Below are 20,455 nucleotides of genomic sequence, written 5' to 3' on the forward strand. Positions count from 1 at the left end.
ACTTCAGCTGCTTGCTGAACAAATTAATATCTCACTGCCATACAAAGAATTTGCAAAGGTATGGGACATTTAATAACAACAACAACAAAAAAGTGTTACAAAAGGTGATTACAGAAGACCTGTGGTAGGGAAGGATTTCATCCAGAGGCTATCAGCTTTTGTTTTCAGTGAGATTCAATGGAGAATCTTTTCAGGAAATCTGGCCAGGTTTTTGGTTTTGTTTTTCACCCAAGTGGGACTTTAACTTTTTTCCTTTGTAAAAATAATGGGGTTTCAATATATTGTATTCAGTTTTGTTGCAAAATTCAGTCTTAGATCTTATTCTGGATGTTGTGATTAGCTTCTTATTAGCATGTTTCTGAATTTTCATTAATGTCTAAAATCATAAATGCTAACTATTTATCACTGTTTTTCTTTTTATTAATTTATAAAATTGGTATTTTAGCCTACTTTTTTTTTTTTTTGAAAGTACAGCTTTAAGATCTGCTGGCAAAGATTCACAAAACATCAATTGGTGTGTTTTCTTCACAGGAGCAATGCATTACAAAATACCAATATCCAAAATTCAGCCTTTATATCTCCAAAGATAATTAACCTGAAGGCTGTGAAGAGAATAAGCTGTATAGAAGCACAGGACAATCATAACTCAGAAGGACAGGAAAGTAACTGTTGTGAAGCGTCGGTCAGGCTGGACCCTGATTCATCTCTTTCAAACAAACAGCGCCAGGCTATCTTCATTGCAGGTTCCCCCAGCCCAGCAGTCAGTGTGATCACCATCAGCAGTGACACTGATGATGACGACTTAGGAAGAACACATTCACTGAGAGAGTAAGAATTGATGTTTATTTTTATTAAGGTTCTAGTTAAATATATCTGCCTTAACACAGCTTCTGTGCTTAATGAATCTGATCTTTTTTTTAAGACAATGCACTACTGATCATATTTCACTACAATGTTAACTCTGCAGTAGTATGCTATTTAAAAGTGAAAAATGCTAATTCTTCTTCATTAATCTATGAAAGTTAGGCATTTACAAAGGAAACAGTTTACTCTTCTTTTGTAACAGACTTGTTCAGAATAGAATGTTTCTGAATTCAGCATACTTGTTTTCCTTAATACTGTTATGCCTTATTTCTGTGTTGAAGATTAATCTTCTGGCTTTGTATCATCAGTGTTCTAGCAGCAGCGTCTAGTAGATAACATTATATATATGTGAGTAAAAAAAAAAAAAAAAAGGCAGTGTGAAGAGGTGTGCACTTGGGTACAAACACAAATGCTGAGCATGGTCTCACAAAGGATTTTTTCACAAAGCTCTCACAGAACCGTATTGTTTTAAATAAAGGCTGAACAGTCTAATGTTTGAATTTATTTTCACTTGTTACCAATTCTGAACTGGAGGAACCTTCATTTTAAATCTAAACTTTGTCAATTGTTTTAAGGCTCTGAACTTTATTTGTAGTAAAAACTGTATCTACTTTTTTAGTAACTATTCAGTAATAAAATTCCTTGGTAGGTTTCCAGCAACACATGTTTTGTCTGGAATTTCCAAAAGAACTCTGAAATGGTTTAAAATCTGTTTTGGAATTTTTTCTTTTAAAAAACAAAACAACAAAACAAAAACAGAAGGAATTAAATATTTGTTTACATTATTTAGGGGACCTTTTCTAATATCTGACCTCTTTTTATTCCATAACTATTTCTAAGTCAGTGGTGTACAGAAAGAACGAGTGAGAGAGTGCATATTTGCTCACTTTCTTTTCTGTGTGGTAGGTGTAAAGGTAGCCTTGACTGCGAAGCCTGCCAGAACACTCTGAATATTGACCGTGTATGTTCTCTAAGCAGTCCTGATAGCACTCTGAGTACTAGCTCCTCAGGACAGTCCAGTCCATCTCCTTGCAAGAGATCAAACAGGTAAAAAGTTGTGCGCTTTTCAGCAAAAAGAAAGAACCTGGTAGACTCAGTTTATTTAAACAAAAACAAAAAGCAAAGGTTTTGTTATGTTGCCCTCTGGTGAGGCTAAATTACGTGGTTACAAATTGCTTTATTGGCTTACAGTTGCACAGCACAGACTCATCCTTTTTAACAGACCCTTCTTGCCTTACTGGCAGTTTTCAGAATACTGGAAGAATGCTGGTTACTCAGAAAACTCAAACATGTTGCTTACAGCTTCCTTGAGAATGAGAATCTTTTAAGTTTGCAAAATTAACTAAGCCTAAGTAGGATGTGACAGATCTGAAGTTATCAGCATCTTTAATTTTTGCAGTCTCTTCTTCTCCCATTGTGTATCTTGTATTGTAATCTTTAATGACACTGTCCTTTTTCTTTTACCAAACATAAGCTTCACTTATGTGAACATATAATATGTATACATATGAAGTTATGCACATGTGATGTTTTCCAGAGAAGCTTCAAAGAGACCTACTTTTTCAGTAGGTAAGGTCTAGTTAAGCTCCTAGCGATAGATTTGTAGATGACAGAGGCTTACCTGCTATTGTGCAGGAAGTTTCCCAAACTTTCATTATCAATAGTGAACCTATAAGCCCCAAGAGAAGGCTTTCTGCAAACTCCAGGACGTGGCTGATTTTGAAAGGAAATGATTTCACTATGTGTTTTTTCAGTGTCTTCTCTTTTGCTAGTGTAGTAAGTATACAGAGACCGTAATTTCATTTCTTCTGGAGTAAAATGTCTTCAACCTTTTACTTGGACTGAAAATCTAAATTTCAGGTGGATTATAAGTACAAAATTAAAAAAAAAATAACCAAAAAAGTGGGTGAAAGTTACACATCTAAGTTTTTTATGTAGAAGTGATTTCTATCCTTTCCCTAGCTTTTAATTTGTGAATAGGGAGAGTTTGAATATCAACTGCCCCCTTGAATGCCTGTGCTTGCATAAGTAAAATGTAATATTTTATCCACTTTTGAGTTGTTTTACTTCCATAAATTTGATGTGGCATTTTAATAAAACGTGTCTGCATTATGAAAATATATTTGGTTTCATGTCATACATTTATTTTTTGGTAGTATGTCAGATGATGAACAGGAAAGTGGATGTGATACAGTAGATGGCTCCCCGACTTCAGACTCTTCAGGACATGACAGCCCGTTTGTTGAAGATGGCTTTGTAGCTAATACCAATAAAAATAAGGAAGCAAGAGCATCAGTTAATCCTGAAACCAAATCAACTGTTTGCACAGTAGTGGTACCATCAATGAGTCTTGAAAACAGATTACATCTTGATGAACAGATGGTGAATGCAGGTAAGTTAGTTGAGGTTTTGTTTCCTTTCTATACCAGTAGATAAAAGTAGGAATTTGAATAATTTATTCAATAGCTGTACACATGTGGATTTTGATTTACTCATGTATCTTAATCTGTAATAAACACTTCTAAATTGTGGAGTTTTAAATTTAAATTTAAAATTAAAATTTAAATTTTTTAAATTGTGGACTTCGATTAGTGTGTTATTTTATTATTTCCCCCTGTATGCTGAAGCAAATGAAATTTTGTCTTTGAATTGCTGGAAGAGAATAAAGGCAACAAAAGCGTAACATTGTTCATTTATATCTTGGAAGATGCTACGTGTCAGCCACTGAAAAAGGGTCGGTCTGTCCTGGGAAGAATAAACCAGTCTTCTGCTGTGGGAAGCCGTCAGCAAAAACTGGCATCGGCATTCAATCAGCAACATATAAACTTCAGTCAGGTATTTGTACTTGCTTATATCAAAGTAGTATTTTTTCTGTCTTGAGGTTCCAAACATGCTGAATGCTTACAGTTTCAATTGGTGTAAATGGCAACTGCATATTTTCAACAGCACAGCTGCAGTTCAGAGATGTCCAAACCTTGACATGGATTTCAACGTTTGGGGCAAGTCATAAGTATCTTTGGTCATTTTCTTAAAGCAGCTGACTTTATTTTGAAAACTGATAGAAAAATCACACTGAGAAAATAAGCAACACCTGCAACTACAAGCACAAGACAAAGCGAAAAATGTTAGTGTGTTTTTTTTTCCCAACATCCAAATGCTAAAATGCTTATAGTGTACAGTTAGAAACTGGAGCTGTCTTTCGGTCATGTTCTGTTAGTAGTGTGCATGAAAATACTTGTAGTTTGGGTGTCCAGAGACAGAGCTCAGCAAACTCAACTCTTTCTTACCCTTGCATACAGGTAGCAAAGCTAGGGGAAAGAAGCTGGGATTTTAGTTAAGTCCAACATTGGAAGATGCCCAAGGCTGATTTAAAAGCTGCTTTTATCATTACCTAGCAATGTAGTAAATGTGTCTACTGTGGCTGAGAACTGAAGTTGACACACAACGTTAAGTTTAAGCCCCTTTTTAATGAATTAATTTTGAGCTGTAGCTGCATTGAGCTTTTGGTTAGATATCCGGAGGTGCATTTAATATAAGAAAGTACCTGTTCGTGCAAGTCTTAAAGAGGAAACCTGTTTGTGTAAGTCTTAAACAGGGGATATTAACTTGTAAGTCAAATATTAAATGTAAGTATGCTATATGTAGATAAGAGGATTTACCAATAATGACTTGAATAGTTCAGACTGTAAGAAACATTTGGATGGGTGACACAATCTCCCCTTCTGCATAATCATGCAGGATTGATTTAATTAATTCTAAGTAAACCTTAATGTGATCAGCATAGTAATAATTTTTAATCTCTCAGTGGTTGCAGCTCCTCAGGCTTCTAGCAGAAAGTGTAGGATGTTATTTTCATTACAAAAATTTATGCTGAGCCTTCCTTCTGTGGTAGATGCCCTCTGTAGTTTCAGATCTGTGTCACTTAATGAGAGTAACTGATTTTTAGTCTGTCTTTATAACTGTTAATGATTGCCACATCTTCCTGTGATCATAGCCCTAGACTTCTGTTTGCCTAGTTGTCTCAGATATTTTCAATCCGTTTATTATTTTTTCTGCTCTCCTCTAAAATTTCTCTCCTATTTGTCCTCTTTGTGCCTCATTATGGTGCCCAAACTGAATGCAGCACTTCCAATTGATGCCAAGCCAGTGCTGAGTAGACTGGAATAAGCACCTTGCTCATGTGATACATGGTATTTCTGTTAAAACAGCCCAGCATGGCATATTATCTTTTTTTTTTTTTTGCAAGAGCATTAAAATAACTTGTGTTCTGTTTATCATCTCTTATTGTCAGATTTCCTGTCTGTGCTACTATCTAAATAGCTAATATATTTTTTGTTTAAGCATTTAATTATTCCTGTCTCTATATTTCTCTTGATTTTAAGTTGATTAGTTTTAGTGCATTATTCCATTTTTCAAACTGCCTTTATACTTAAAAATATTAAGACTTGTCCATTTCTGTGTACGGACAGGTTCAGCACTTTGGATCTGGGCCGCAGGAATGGAATGGGAACTACGCTCATCGAAGACAGCAGGCCTACATCCCAGGGAGCGTAGCCAGTCATGCTTTCTCCCTTCCACAAGGAAGTCCAAATCACACTGCCGTGCACGCGCATCTCTCTGGAAGTACCCACCTCGGAGGACAGCCTGCTATTCTTCCGTACCCATCGTCAGCACCCCTTAATACTGCTGCGCCTGTTGCCCACCTCCTTGCCTCACCATGTACCTCAAGACCCTTACTGCAACATCCAACGTACAATATATCTCATCCCAGTGGTATAGTTCACCAAGTTCCAGTTGGCATAAACCCCCGTCTCTTACCTTCCCCAACCATTCATCAGACTCAATACAAACCAATTTTTCCACCACATTCGTACATTGCAGCATCACCTGCTTACACAGGATTTCCATTGAGTCCAACCAAACTCAGCCAGTATCCATTTATGTGAGAACTCAAATAAAGTATATTGAGGAAGCTCAATGACACAGAAGTTTGATTTAAGAAGAAACATGGTATTTATTAAATATTAGCCATGGCACAACAGGAAAATTATTTTTTTGAATCATGTAGACTTGGGTGCAATTTAAACAACTCTGAGCTTTAAAAAAAAAAAAAAAAACAACTCACTTTTAATGTGTTTTGCACATTTGGTATAACTTGTCTTTGGTCATGTTATCTTCTTATATAGTAACTTTAGACAGGTGACTTATGGGAGCAGAAATCTGTTTTTGCTCCTGCTATTTTTTATAAAATTGCCTTCTAACTAGTGCAAGACACGTCTACATTTGGGAAGCCATTCAGTGTACAGAATTAGAGCAACAGATGCACATATGTCAGCAGTACAGTGTAGAAGTAACTTGTTTGTATTACGTATCTTGGTGTTTAAATGTTGAGTCACTTACCTAAAAGTTGAGCTGTTGTTCTTCACATTGCATGTGTCTTTTGCATGGGCAAAAAAAGCCTAAACATTGCTCTTAAATGTTGTTGTCCTAATAATCTCAGCTGCATTGTAAACCGTTCCCACACATAGTGCCTTAAATATTTGAGGTTGTTAATGTTATTACTTATATATCAATGTTGAGGACTGCAGCACTTAAAAATTCAGATCTGCTGATTTTTAATAGCGTATTGCTCATTTTGGGTTTTGTGTGGTATGATTTTAGTATTTGGTGTTTTTTCCTTATGAGAAGGCAGCATGTTTTGCGGTAGCTGAATTTTGCTGTCTTTTTTCCCAGAATGATCTAGCTTCAAGGAAAGACTTTAGTAGTGCTTAAGGAAAGTTGATTCAGTAGCCATTGAGTAGTGACACACGACACAGTATTTCATACTGTTAAATGGAACTGCAATACAATCTAAGTAGTTTATTTTGAAAGTGTTTGTCTAATTGGATATAATAAAATGTTTAGAGGTGCAGTAGGCATGACTAACTAGATAATGAAAGAAAAAGCAAAGTGCTCATTGATTCATGATGTGGTTTCATCTTAGCTTGAGCAAACCATGCAGTATTTAATAACTAGTAGCAGAATATTTACTATTGAAGCTTGAAAAGATGTGAGTTCTTTGTGTGCAATCTTTCATTTATGCATGGGAGAGATTTTAGTCTTTTTACATTATAGTATTTGTTTTAGCCTGTTGGGGGTGTTTGCTTATTTAATACATTCCGTCAGGGACGTAAATTACATGCTTTTTGCATTCTTTTTATTTTCCTTAGGAGGTGTGTCTTTTTGTTTTTTGTTTTGTTCAAATGAAGTTGCTTTTGCAGCACCAAAGACTTAATCATCCATTTCCTATAAAAGGTAGCTACTTTTTTCATAGACCTCAAGTATACTGTAGTGTAGAGATGGGATTTAAAGAAGGTATGAAACTGAGGCTGTGTTTTAGCTTATGGGCAAGTAATAAATTGTATCATTTATCTTGAATGTATCATAGATAAGCTGCTATATAATGATTGCCACTTCAGATAGCTGTGAACTTAGGTGATTAACTAGTTCTTTCTTAGCCTTCTGATTTCTGTACAAGTCTAATTACATGAAATAGAAGCCGGGTTTTGGGTTGTTTTTTTTTTTTTTAATTTTGTTTTCATGTTTGAAGTGTCGTAACTACTATACTGTAAATGATGAAAGATGATTGCATATGTTTTTTTGGGGTGTGTTATTTGCATCAGTATTTTATCTCCATTAACTTTGAGCTCATCACTGCATATAAATGGATGTATTGATGTAACTTAATTTTTTTATGTTTTCATATCGGCATTGTGTAGACACTTAAGCAGCTGCATCTTGCAGGCTTGACTTAACTTTTTTTTAAAACAAAATCTGGAATACAATCTTTGCAATGTTGACTGGAATAAGAGTGCAAAGCATTTGAGTTTTAACTCTGTCAATAAGCTAATAACTGGTAAAACTTTTTCTTTACTCCACTAACACAAGCAGTGTTTTATTTAATGAATGTCTGAATGAAATAAATGTGCCTATATTTGATTTATTTTTTGAGTAATAACTAAAATACAACAGTATTAGATCATAAAACAAACAAAAATACCAGCAGTACATTTTTAATCACACTGAAAATTAAGAAACCTAACTTTTCCCAAAAGTTTCAGTGTTTTTAGTAATCAGCTCTATGCATTTTGTACAAGTATAAATGTGTATATAAAGTATGCATTAGAAACTAGGAGTATCCTGATTAATTTGAAATCTTATCAACACATATATAAAGCCTAGATATATGGAGTCAAGAAAATGCTCAAATTGGATATCCACCTTACCACTTCAAACTTGTACTATATGGTCCAGCAGATTGTTTTCTGTTAACTCCCTTGTGTTGGGAATTGACGCTTTTCTGGTGCTTACTCCATTGCAGGCAATGGACACACCACAAATCACCAATGCAAATGGAGTAGATGAATTTTGTATTGTGATAACAAAAAATACTGCATTTTTTTCCGGGGCCATGGGGATTTTCATTGGTCTAATGTATTTACTGTACTTTCTTTTTACTGTGCGTAAGGTTTTAAGCTACTGTGCTTGTTAAATTGACACAATTATCTGTATATCACAACAGTAGCCTGCCGTGTGCAGGAAAAAGTTGCTGTAAATGTGCCCCACATTAGATCTGCTGCTCTTTCTACGTATTGTAAGTTTAGAAATGTCTGCATTTCAGTGGACGACATATTTGGGATTCTGCCACAGCTTAAATTCAACATAATGGATGACTTTTCCCCAGTCCTGCAATACATTCTGAGAGAATGGACTCTTTTAAGTCCAAGTGTCCAGGGCCCAACTGCAGAAAAAAAGCATTCAGGCAGAAGGCCTGTTCTGTGGGAGGAAAAAAAAAAAGTCATCCTCTGAGAAGCATTTATACATGTTACTGTTTTAATGCCTTTTTTAAATAAAACACTGCATGACTACAGAATTGCATATCTGCATATTACTTTAATTTGCAAGATTTTATATGAATTTTCTTGTGTTCAGTTTTTAACTTTACTTCAGGGTGTTTTATTGGTCAAATATGCTACTGTATTAACTTTTTTGGTTTTAGTTTTTAAATTTTCTGTTTTTACTGCTAATTAACTTGGTTTGTGTTAAGTAAAAGTTAAATCACACTGCAAGCTGTAGGAAGACTTGTTCTAGAATTACCCAGTGATAGAGACTTGATTAATAAGTTTGAACTGTTACTGTTTAACAACTTGTAGACTTGTGGCTTTTTTCTTTTTTTTTTTTTTTTTTTTTGCTTTGGATTTCTATGCTACACTAGTTCGCCATGTAGCAATTGCACTGTGCAATATTACAATATGAGGACTGGGAAAATTTTTTATGGATGTAATGTCTCTTACAGTTTGCGATAGTATTTCTTTCTAGTTCTCAGTGATTTAAATGTGACCAAGCCTTCTGTACTTTGTCACAAAAAGCGGGTTTTCCAGGTGACTATTTTGGTGAGTGTCAAAATAAGAATTTATGGTGTATTACTGTCGAGATTCACTTTGAATTAAAATATATATTGCAGCAGATGATTTTTGGTGGCTTTCTTTGTTGTTGTGTTAGATCCGGGCTGGGTTAAGGTAAAGGCAAGGAAAAATCATGTGAATGGTTCCAACTCTTAAACTATGGTGTAGTCATTTCACTAAGCTTTCTTTGATTCGAAATTTTAAATTTTAGTAACTTGCAGGGCATGTTTAGCAGGGTCTCAGGAATCTGCCTTTAGTGTAGCCAAACCTGAAGGTTCCTTTTTCTGCATGCCCCGCTTGTGCAACCCGAGGAGGTGGTTATCTGGCCCAGACTCCAGCACTAACTGCACAGGACAAATTTATACTGCAGTTGTGATAGCATTCATTCAAGGAAAAGCCTTCAGACTCGATGGAATTGTCACATGCTACAGAACTGTAGTGGGACAAGCTGGCCGAGGATCATGCTTTGTTTTATCAATGAATCAGCTTTGGTTTTCAGCTGGAGAGATGGTCGTTCTCTGGGAAGCAACAGAGAAGCTACTGTTTCTTATCACTCACAAAGCTGTACAGTCCTGACGATGATAGCAGATTCACATTAATGCGAGTAACTTACACATACAGTAATGGATTAAGGCAGCGTGAGTCAAAGTGTGGTTATCAAGTATACAGAGCGTGTGCATGCTCTAGGGGAACCTGTATGTAAGTCAGCAAATTCCAACACCAAGTGTGGATGCACAGATACCCCTCCAAGGGCTTGAAATTACCTTTCTGTCCAGTGAAAATAAATAGAATCAGGAAAGGTAGGTCTAGGAAGTAGTTAACTACAGTTTCTTGGTAAAACTTCAGTGAATTTTCACTGGCTGTAAGAGTAATTCACCATGCTGCGAAATATGCATCTCTAAGTCCTTTTAAACAACTAAAAATGTTAGAGAAAAAAGAAGTGTTATATAGTGTATAGTGGAAAAGAGTGACTATGATGATTGAGCTAGACCCAGAAGAAAACGCTGTCAAAGCTAACTTATTGATGGATCTGTCTGTCTATGAAGGTTCTGATGACAAAAGCTAGAAAAAGACGAAAATAGGGAAACGGGTTTTACACGGGAGCCTTCACACAGACAGTGAGAGGTACCGCTAGAGGGCCTTGCAGTAAATGCATTGGCCCTAAATAAAGCGGAGTGATGAGTAAGCTAGCCGTTTTACTACAACAGCCGTATAACTGCCATCTTTTCTTTGTGGGTAATCATTAGTAGTCATCATGTGGGAGCTAATTTTGCACGGAGTGAATTAGCGATGTGAGGGAGAAGCGAGTAAAGCGGCACCAAGGGGCCCTCAGGGGCTGCCCGGCCGTACCGCTGGCAGCCCGAGGGGGCTCGGGACCAACCCGTCGCCCCCGGACCCCTGCGGGGCTGCGGCTGTGCCCGGCCGGCCCCGCTTTACCTCAGCGCGGCCCTGCCCGGGGGCGCCCGTCCCGGCTCCGCTCCTGAGGTGCCGCAGCGCGGGTCCCGCCTCCGCCTCCTCAGGGCGCCGGGCGGCCTGCGGGGAACGGGCGGCGCCACCAGCAAGGCTCCGGCTCGCCTTCGGCGGAGGCGTTAATGGGGGAAGGCACCGCGGGGGCTGCCTGTGGAGCCCCGCTCCCCGTCCTGGTCCCGGCCCCGCCGCCTCCCGCCCAGCGGGCACTGGGGGGGTCCCGGCGGCGCCGCCCCCGCCCGTCGCTCCCCGCCTCCCCTCGCTCGGCAGGCGCTGTGCCGCGGAGGGCGGGGAGCGGGGCCGGGGCTGGCGGCGCCGGGAGCCCTTTGTGCCGGAGCTGCCGCCCGCGGCCGCCGCCGCTGCCTTCCCGCGGCCGCTGAGGGGCACGGGCAGCGCGTCCTGCGGCTGCGGCCGCCGGCACCATGCGGAGCCCCCCGCTCCTCCTCCTCCTCCCGCTGCTGCTGCTGCCGGCGCAGCCCCTGCTCTAGAGCCCGGCGCGGCGATGGCGCGGCGGCGCGGGGCGCATCCCCCGGGGCCCGGCTCCGCGCCGCCGCCCCGCGCCCCGCCGTCGGGTGGCGGCCGGCCGGGCCTGGCCGGGGCCGTCGTGGTGCTGCTGGCGGCCGTCGTCGCGCTCGCCCCGGGCGGCCGGGCGGAGCAGGGTAAGGAGCGGGCGGCTGGGCGAGGCCTCGGGGGCTGGGGGGCGAGGGGTGGCTGAGGCGCCCGGGCTCCGCTTCGCGTTCCGGGCCTCGCTGCCCGGGGGCCAAACGCGCCCCTGGGGCTGTGGTGAAGCAGCAGGCGCCCGGCAGCGGTGCTCGGCTGGGCTAGTTCGTGCCCCGGGTGTCAGGAATGAGGGGAGCGCGGCTCCGCTGACGGGAACGTGCGGCGATCCCGTGTCGGTTTTAGGGCCGAAATACAGGACGGGTCCTCCTTGGCAGGGTGTGAGCTGGCCGAGCTGGCGTCCTCGTTCCTCATACCTCGTACCTCAGCCCGAGCCTGTGGGTGCTGCGGCCGGGTCTGTGTCCGTGCCGCGCGCTGACCCGCGGCTTTTCACCTGTGCTCGGCGAGTCCGCCTGGATTTCACACAGACTCCTGCCCCGCGGCTGAACGACGAACCGAGATGTACCTCGCGCGGGGGCAGCCGGTCTCTGCTGCCTGAATTTTAACAGCAGGGCTGCTCCTGACGGGGAGCGCAGTCCCTCCTCACCGGGGCACTGGTGTCAGGAGCGGGATTTTCATCCTGCACCCGCGCTGTGCTTGTGCCCTCGCAGGCCTGTAGGGATCAAGCGCTGCCCCGTTTCTGGGTGTATTCACTCATAGGAGATCCAGCAGGTTTTAAAACGTGCTTGTGGGTACCGCCTGGCCTGCGGCTTGGAGGGAAGGTGAGGAGCTGCATCAGTACCAAGCCAAAGTCCGCAATAATAGCAGGCGCAGCAGACAAAGCGAAAAATCCGTCACTGATGGGTATTGTGTGGGCATTTTAGACAATCAGGTGGTTGTGCTGAGGTACTTAATCCATTGTGGTTAATGGGTTTAAGAGCTGCGGCTGAAATTGCAGGTAAAACTGTACGAGTCCTATCCAGTGTCCATCAGGAGCTGTTGTTGTTATGGTGCACAAACTGGGATTTGACCAGCATGAGGAGCTCTGTCCTGCAGTGACACGGAGCACGGGGAGTGCTGTCTCCCGCTGGAGTCAGGGCAAGACACGTAGCTGGATTTTCATTCAAGAACATTAATTTTGTCTGAGAAGGTCAACTTCTGCATGCTTGCATAGGCCAGGCTGCATGTAAGTCTGTATTTCTCTTACAAAAATATGCTTTTACTGATTTCTGTGCCTGCTACTGTCATGTGAATGGCTCATATAGCAGGTCTACTGCCATGGAGTCCAAGTAGCGTTAGGTGATGCTTTAAGCGATGGGAAGAGCATTTGTTCCACCCCATTTTTACTACAGCTTTCTCCACCGGGGAATATTTGTATGTGTGGCAAAAGTTCTGTATGTACGTGCATACCTACCCACAGACAAATATTTTGTTCTTTTGTTTGGTTCATGTCCCAGTGTGGTATCGCTGTGTGAGGACAGAGCAGGGGACTCGGGGCATGGAGGCTAAAAAGCGAAGCCTTTAATTGTTAATTGTTAGTCTCTGCAGCATGCCTTCACCGCCACCTCTGTTTGGGTTCAGGTTGTTGCACAGGCGCGCTGAGAATAAAATCACGGTGCCCACCGTGATCAGAAGTAGGTGACTGCGATTGCAGGCATGTTGCAGACTAACGAATGCAAAGCCTTGGGTTAAGCAGCACTTTGACAAACTGAATGTATCTGTGAAGAAAGGGAAAAGCAATGATCCAGAGAAGGAAGGAGCGAAGGCGCGGTGTAGGGCAGCATCCTTCCATCACCCGGCCTGGCGCAGCTCCTGGTGACGACGCGGCGTGACCACAGCCCCTGCGATGGACGTGGCCTTGAGCGGCAGCCTCGGAAAGCTGCTCTCTTCCCAGAGGACCATCTCCCAGCCCGCAAAGACACACCACACCGTTGTGTGAGCACGGCAGAGAAGGCACGCTGCTCACGGCTGTGTTGACCATCAGCTTAATCAACTCATCGGAGGGGCTGCAGTGGGGTAATAAGGGTTTGGAAATGTTAAAATATGCCTGCTGTGTTGTCAGTCATCCTTTGTGCTTGCTTGTTTAGCCTGAGTGGTAAACTTCCCAGGGAAAGGTCTGTTTCTTCCTGTGTGTTTGCTGAACACCAGCACAGCAAGATCGCACCTTAATTAACAGTAATTTCAAACCCAATAATGACGCCTCCAGTGCAGTGGCTGCATCTCGCAGCTGGAGCTTTGGCTGAGCGGTTCGGAGAGCACTCCGTGCCAGCTGCAAGGTTGCCAGTGCCACCTCCTGTGGCCCAGGGGTCTCGATGGATGGCAGCTACCTCAGAGCCCAAAACTGCGCAAAAAGAACCAGGATCGTCGCCTCCACCCGTGCACGCCTCGGGACGGCGCTCGGAGGCCGGGTGCTGGCGCTGCCCAAGGAGGTACCACAGAGACGAGGGCCCTGAGCGTGTCAGGGCACAGGTGGCTTGCTGGATCCACCTCTGCGTGGAGGACAGTGGCAAGGATGTACAGAAAGGCAGAAGTCTGTTCTCCAGAAATACAAACCCAGGTTTTACGAAACCAGCGATTTCAGGTTGCTCTTTTAATGTTCTGTCTGATTAGCTTGACAGAAAATAGGTGCAGATACCTGCCTTCTGCAAGGATGGGCAAATGAACAGGGAGGATTTCAAATTCTGACTCATTTTATTCAAAACTATACAAGCATCTACCACGTGGGCTGAAAAAATTAGGCCTCCAGAAGCATGCATCCACCAGTCAGGAGTTATCACGCTCCCACTGCTTTCCTGGATCTGAGTTATTTCCCGTTAGCTCATAAAAACTATTTCTGTTTTTAGGATTTGTGTAGATACAAGATACTTTAAATTCATATATGCTGAAATAACTTCGATGAAACTGTTCTCTTTAAATTAAGGTAAGCACCCTGAATCTTAGATGAGGTTGAAGAGTGTCTGCATTTTGCCCGTAAAGAATGCTTGCTGCTTGTTTCAAACCAGTGGTTAGTGAAGAAATTTGCAATCTTATTTTCAGCCAAGTTCAGTCATCCAGTAATGTACTGGGTATCTGACAGCCTCTAGTCTTCACTGGAGTATTTTCTGAAATCTGATACACCAGCTTGAGATCAGGTTGATGAATAAAGGGAAGGGGAATGTGAGTAATTTTGTTTCTGGCATTTTCTTAGTCATTTGGGAACAGTTGTTTCTACTGAAATAAATACTGATGATATTTGCATATGAATTTAGGCTTCAACATCCAAACATGTCAACATTTCATTAAAAATAATAAGCATTTTGGTGTTTATTTACTGTTTTAACTCCCTTCTGTTGAGTCTGAGGAAGGAACTACTTCACTTACTGAACTAGTTTGCATTTTACTTGTAACCCTAAGGGCCGTGGACTGAACGCTGCCTTCCCCCTGGCAAGGTGGGATACCACTGGGAGGCTTTGGACATTGAGCATTGGGAAGTACAAGGTGTAGGAGAACCAATCTCTGTACATCTCACACACGTAGTTTGCTGCTAAGGCAGCTGTAGTGTTCGTGGCACAGTTGGTCTTTGTGCCTGAGATTGCCTCTTGAGCGCTAAGGGTCAGCTTCCTGAAGAAAAGACAAGCTGTGCCTTCTGTGAGTGACTTTTAAAAAAATTGGAGAAGAAGTACTGGCATACTTGAGTTGAAAGAGTGCAGGAGTTTTCCACAGCAGAGAATTAATCCTCAGAGTTTATCAAGAGAGTAGCAAAATAATATGTTGAAAAGCCATCAGAATCTCTGCTTCTCCTTCCTTAAACCTAACTTCCATTTATTTTAGATTTGAAAAACTGGTCCCTGCTCGACCTCGCAGGCAATGCCCCCCCCTACCGGCCCCACCTTCCCAGGTGCCCTTACACAACAGATTTGAGGCCCTGGAGCTTGAGAGGCTGGTGGGTGAGGACGAGGTAGAAAGTCTACCCAGGAGGATGCCTAGGGCGAGGAAGCCGACTCCACGCCTCAAGACTGCCTCCACCAAGAAAGACAGAAGGGTGATCGTTGTAGGCGACTCCCTTCTCAGGGGAACAGAGGGCCCTATTTGTCGACCTGACCTGTAGGGAAGTCTGCTGCCTCCCTGGGGCCAGGGTCAGGGATGTTGCCAGGAAGCTTCCCAACCTGGTTCGCCCCTCTGACTACTACCCTCTTTTGATAGTCCAGGCTGGCAGTGAGGATATTGAAGAGAGAAGCCTGAAGGCTATCAAACGGGACTTTAGGGGACTGGGACGGTTAGTGGATGGAGCGGGAGTACAGGTGGTGTTTTCGTCTATCCCTGCAGTGGCAGGGAGGGGTACCGAGAGGACACGGAAAGCCCACCTGATTAACACGTGGCTCAGAGGCTGGTGCCAATACAGAAATTTTGGATTTTTTGACCATGGGGTGCTTTACTTGGCACCCAGCCTGGTGACCGCAGACGAGTCCCTATCTCTAAGGGGAAAACGGATCCTAGCCCAGGAGCTGGCAGGGCTCGTTGAGAGGGCTTTAAACTAGGAAAGAAGGGGGATGGGGCTGAAATTAGGCTTGTTGGAGCTGTACCAGGGGGAACAATGGCAAGGCCGGGGGGAGAAGGCAATGGCCCAACTGAAGTGCATCTACACTAATGCATGCAGCATGGGTAACAAACAAGGGGAGCTGGAAGCCATCGTGCAGCAGGAAGGCTATGACTTGGTTGCCATCACGGAAACGTGGTGGGACCACTCTCATGACTGGAGTGCTCCAATGTCTGGCTATAGGCTCTTCAGGCAGCACAGAAGGGGTAGTGGCGTGGCTCTCTATATTAGAGTGTTTTGATGTTGAGGAACTTGAGGCTGGGAATGATAAGATTGAGGCTCTATGGGTTAGGATCAGAGGGAAGGCCAACAAGGCAAGCATCCTGGTGGGGGTCTGTTATAGACCACAGAACCAGGATGAGGAGACAGATGAGGAGTTCTACAGGCAGCTGGCAGAAGCCGTGAAATCGTCAGCGCTTGTTCTCGTGGGGGACTTCAACTTCCCAGACATGTCCTGGAAGCACAACACAGCCCAGAGAAAGCAGTCTAAGAGGTTTCTGGAGAGCGTGGAAGATAGCTTCCTGACGCAGCTGGTTAGAGAGCCTACCAGGGGAGGTGCCCCGCTAGACCTTCTGTTCACAAACAGTGATGGACTAGTGGGAGACGTGGTGGTCGAGAGCTGTCTTGGGCAGGGTGACCACGAAATGGTTCAGTTCTCTATTCTTGGCGAAGTCAGGAAGGGGACCAGTAAAACCGCTGTCTTGGGCTTCCGGAGGGCTGACTTTGAGCTGTTCAGGACACTGGTTGGCAGAGTCCCTTGGGAGGAGGTTCTGAAGGGCAGAGGAGTCCAGGAAGGCTGGGCACTCTTCAAAAAGGAAATCTTAATGGCTCAGGAGCGGTCTGTCCCCACGTGCCCAAAGACGAGCTGGCGCGGAACTAGACCGGCCCGGCTGAACAGAGAGTTGTGGCTCGAGCTTAGGAGAAAAAGGAGGGTTTATAATCTTTGGAAAAGAGGGCGGGCTACTCAAGAGGACTATAAGGATGTTGCGAGGCTGTGCAGGGACAAAATTAGAAAGGCCCATCTGGAATTAGAAAGGCTCATCTGGAGCTCAATCTGGCTACTGCCGTTAAAGATAACAAAAAACGTTTTTACAAATACATCAACACAAAAAGGAGGACTAAGGAGAATCTCCATCCTTTACTGGATGCGGGGAGAAACTTAGTTACAAAAGATGAGGAAAAGGCTGAGGTACTCAATGCCTTCTTTGCCTCAGTCTTTAGCGGCAAGACCAGTTGTTCTCTGGATACCCAGTACCCTGAGCTGGTGGAAGGGGATGGGGAACAGGATGTGGCCCTCACTATCCACGAGGAAATGGTTGGCGACCTGCTACGGCACTTGGATGTACGCAAGTCGATGGGGCCGGATGGGATCCACCCGAGGGTACTGAGCGAACTGGCGGAGGAGCTGGCCAAGCTGCTTTCCATCATTTATCGGCAGTCCTGGCTATCAGGAGAGGTCCCAGTCGACTGGCGGCTAGCAAATGTGACGCCCATCTACAAGAAGGGCCGGAGGGTAGACCTGGGGAACTATAGGCCTGTTAGTTTGACATCAGTGCCAGGGAAGCTCATGGAGCAGATTATCTTGAATGTCATCACGCGGCACTTGCAGGGCAACCAGGCGATCAGGCCCAGTCAACATGGGTTTATGAAAGGTAGGTCCTGCTTGACGAACCTGATCTCCTTCTATGACCAAGTGATGTGCCTGGTGGATGAGGGGAAGGCTGTGGATGTGGTCTACCTTGACTTCAGTAAGGCTTTTGACACCGTTTCCCACAACATTCTCCTCAAGAAACTGGCTGCTTGTGGCTTGGACTGGCGTACACTTCGTTGGGTTAAAAACTGGCTGGATGGCTGGGCCCAACGAGTTGTGGTGAATGGAGCCACATCCAGTTGGAGGCCGGTTACTAGTGGAGTCCCCTAGGGCTCAGTGCTGGGGCCGGTCCTCTTTAATATCTTTATCAATGACCTGGACAAGGGGATCGAGTGCACCCTCAGTAAGTTTGCAGATGACACCAAGTTAGGTGCGTGTGTCGATCTGCTCGAGGGAAGGAAGGCTCTGCAGGAGGATCTGGATAGGCTGGACCGATGGGCTGAGGCCAACTGTATGAGGTTCAACAAGGCCAAGTGCCGGGTCCTGCACCTGGGGCGCAACAACCCCAAGCAGCGCTACAGGCTGGGAGATGAATGGTTGGAAAGCTGCCTGGCCGAGAAGGACCTGGGAGTACTGGTTGATAGGCAGCTGAATATGAGCCAGCAGTGTGCTCAGGTGGCCAAGAAGGCTAACAGCATCCTGGCTTGTATAAGAAGCAGTGTGGCCAGCAGGTCTAGGGAGGTGATTGTCCCCCTGTACTCGGCTCTGGTGAGGCCGCACCTCCAGTGCTGTGTTTGGTTTTGGGCCCCTTGCTACAAGAAGGACATGGAGGTGCTCGAAAGAGTCCAGAGAAGGGCAACGAAGCTGGTGAGGGGTCTGGAGAACAAGTCGTACGAGGAGCGTCTGAGGGAGCTGGGGTTGTTTAGCCTGGAGAAGAGGAGGCTCAGGGGAGACCTCATCGCTCTCTATAGGTACCTTAAAGGAGGCTGTAGAGAGGTGGGGGTTGGTCTGTTCTCCCATGTGCCTGGTGACAGGACAAGGGGGAATGGGCTAAAGTTGTGCCAGGGGAGGTTTAGGTTGGATATTAGGAAGAACTTCTTTACTGAAAGGGTTGTTAGGCATTGGAATGGGCTGCCCAGGGAAGTGCTTGAGTCACCATCCCTGGAGGTCTTTAAAAGACGTTTAGATGTAGCCCTTAGTGATATGGTTTAGTGGAGGTCTTGTTAGTGTTAGGACAGAGGTTGGACTGGGTGATCTTGGAGGTCTCTTCCAACCTAAACGATTCTGTGAAAAGGCCTACGACAAAGGACAAAAGTGAAATGATCTGGAATTGAGAAAGAAGCGAATAAGAGAGAAGTCCAGGCTTTGATCCAACCACTTTGATTAGTGGTAGTTCTAAACACGTAAGACAGGACATGAAGGGCACACTTGCATCTCATAATTGTTGCCACAAGAAGGGCCAGTCATGTTCTTAAAACTAGAGCGGCATCTGATGCCCATGGGCGGCTGAGGTGCAGCTCCAACATACCTGGGACCTGTGAGGGCCTCGACAGCAGCTGCAGGTGACACAGTTTGACTTCTCTCTTCTGAAAGGAGGAGTTAGCACGGAAAGTGGGAAGTTTGAAAATGTGCCTAGTATGGGCTACTTCGGGGTGAAAAGAGATTATTGTTAATAGTGTTTAAACAATTACTTCTACGAGGTAGTAGAGTGTGTATAGCAAAATGTAGCACACACATACTGCATCAGTCTGATTCTGAGGTTAAATCAGTGAAAATCCTTTTCTGGATTCTGCAAGCAGGAGGAAGGAATTAAAAATGAAAGATGTGCGAAGCTGGAAAGAATAAAGATTCAGACTTAGAAGGCAGTGCCTGTTTCCACGTTTTCTCCTACCCACGTTGCTGTAGATCTGAAACTACCTACGGTACCTTGTCTGTCGTGTCGCACATCACCTGTTAGCAGTGTGCCAGTGTTGCTCTTTTAAGGGAGATACCCCAGCTGATTCATACTGTCTTTGAATATGAAGAATACATGGGAGAAAGTAGAGGAAAGACTGTGCAAGATAAAGAAGGTAAATATTGTGGCCAAACACTCCCGTTTTCGGGTATTATAATCAGGCTTGATCCATCGGTTGGTACAGCTGCAGTAGGTCTGCTCCTGACATTCCTCCTGTATTCCATGCATATGTATACATTTTCTTTATAATGACCAAAAACCCGTATGCAGTGATTTTGGCTGCTGTCTAGGAAATTCTGTCTGCATGATCTACGTACTGATCATACGCAGTGTTTTCCCAAGTGCTTGTGCAGTGGGGTGGTGACCAAAAAAATTCCTGAAGCAAGCTAATATGAATCAAAATCCATTTGTATATCAGTTAATAAAAAAAGCATCAGAACTGTCCTGCATTACTGTATTGTTTAGTGATACGATGATTTCACTGTAGTGTCTTACATGCCAGTAAATAAAAAGTCTTTAATTAAACGGTGTGTTTGAGAGGTACAGATTTTGTAAGTTCAACCTCACATAGTTGCTAGCTAGGGTAATACAAGAAGATTCTTTTATAAATCTGTTTGACTCACAAATGCTAAGGTACAGATTTTTTAAGTGTGCAAGTCAAAGGAAAGGCTAAACATTGAAATTTATGCAAATTAAAATGTCAGAAGACATTCCAAAGAGATGGAAACAAAGATGTTGCATTTATTTTCTGTAGTAGCTATAAAACAATGAAATAACTGAGGCCACTAAAATATGTTGGCAACCAATGTAAAAATGACAAGAAAAGAGTTGAAAAACTGAAGTTTATCCTTGGGAACAGATTGTTACCAAACAGCTGTTCTTTGTTTTGAAAATAATAAAAATGACTTAGATGATGTTATGTTGCTTGCCACTGAAGTTTTGAAAAGCTGATTGAAAAGAAA

The 20,455-nt window shown here is 43.9% G+C and overlaps 2 protein-coding genes across 6 annotated transcripts in view; both read left to right on the top strand.

Annotated features, from left to right (window-relative positions):
• HIPK3 (homeodomain interacting protein kinase 3) overlaps positions 1-9,371 on the top strand; it is a 72,943-nt gene extending 63,572 nt beyond the window's left edge. For all 5 annotated transcript variants that reach the window (XM_040559707.1, XM_040559706.1, XM_040559708.1 and 2 more), the window contains exons 12-16: positions 532-828; positions 1,771-1,911; positions 3,021-3,256; positions 3,572-3,699; positions 5,334-9,371. In XM_040559707.1, the coding sequence (XP_040415641.1) occupies positions 532-828; positions 1,771-1,911; positions 3,021-3,256; positions 3,572-3,699; positions 5,334-5,810 (1,279 nt within the window). In that variant the 3' untranslated portion in view covers positions 5,811-9,371. The remainder of the gene's footprint in view (positions 1-531; positions 829-1,770; positions 1,912-3,020; positions 3,257-3,571; positions 3,700-5,333) is intronic.
• Positions 9,372-11,322: 1,951 nt separating this feature from the next.
• The window catches only part of KIAA1549L (KIAA1549 like), a gene marked incomplete at its 5' end in the record, with an annotated part of 125,276 nt that continues 116,143 nt past the window's right edge, over positions 11,323-20,455 (top strand). Inside the window, one exon of the mRNA XM_040558181.1 lies at positions 11,323-11,434. Coding sequence (XP_040414115.1) covers positions 11,323-11,434 — 112 coding nt within the window. The remainder of the gene's footprint in view (positions 11,435-20,455) is intronic.

Source organism: Cygnus olor, chromosome 5 (assembly GCF_009769625.2).
Source record: "Cygnus olor isolate bCygOlo1 chromosome 5, bCygOlo1.pri.v2, whole genome shotgun sequence".
In the NCBI taxonomy this organism is placed as follows: Eukaryota; Metazoa; Chordata; class Aves; order Anseriformes; family Anatidae; genus Cygnus; species Cygnus olor.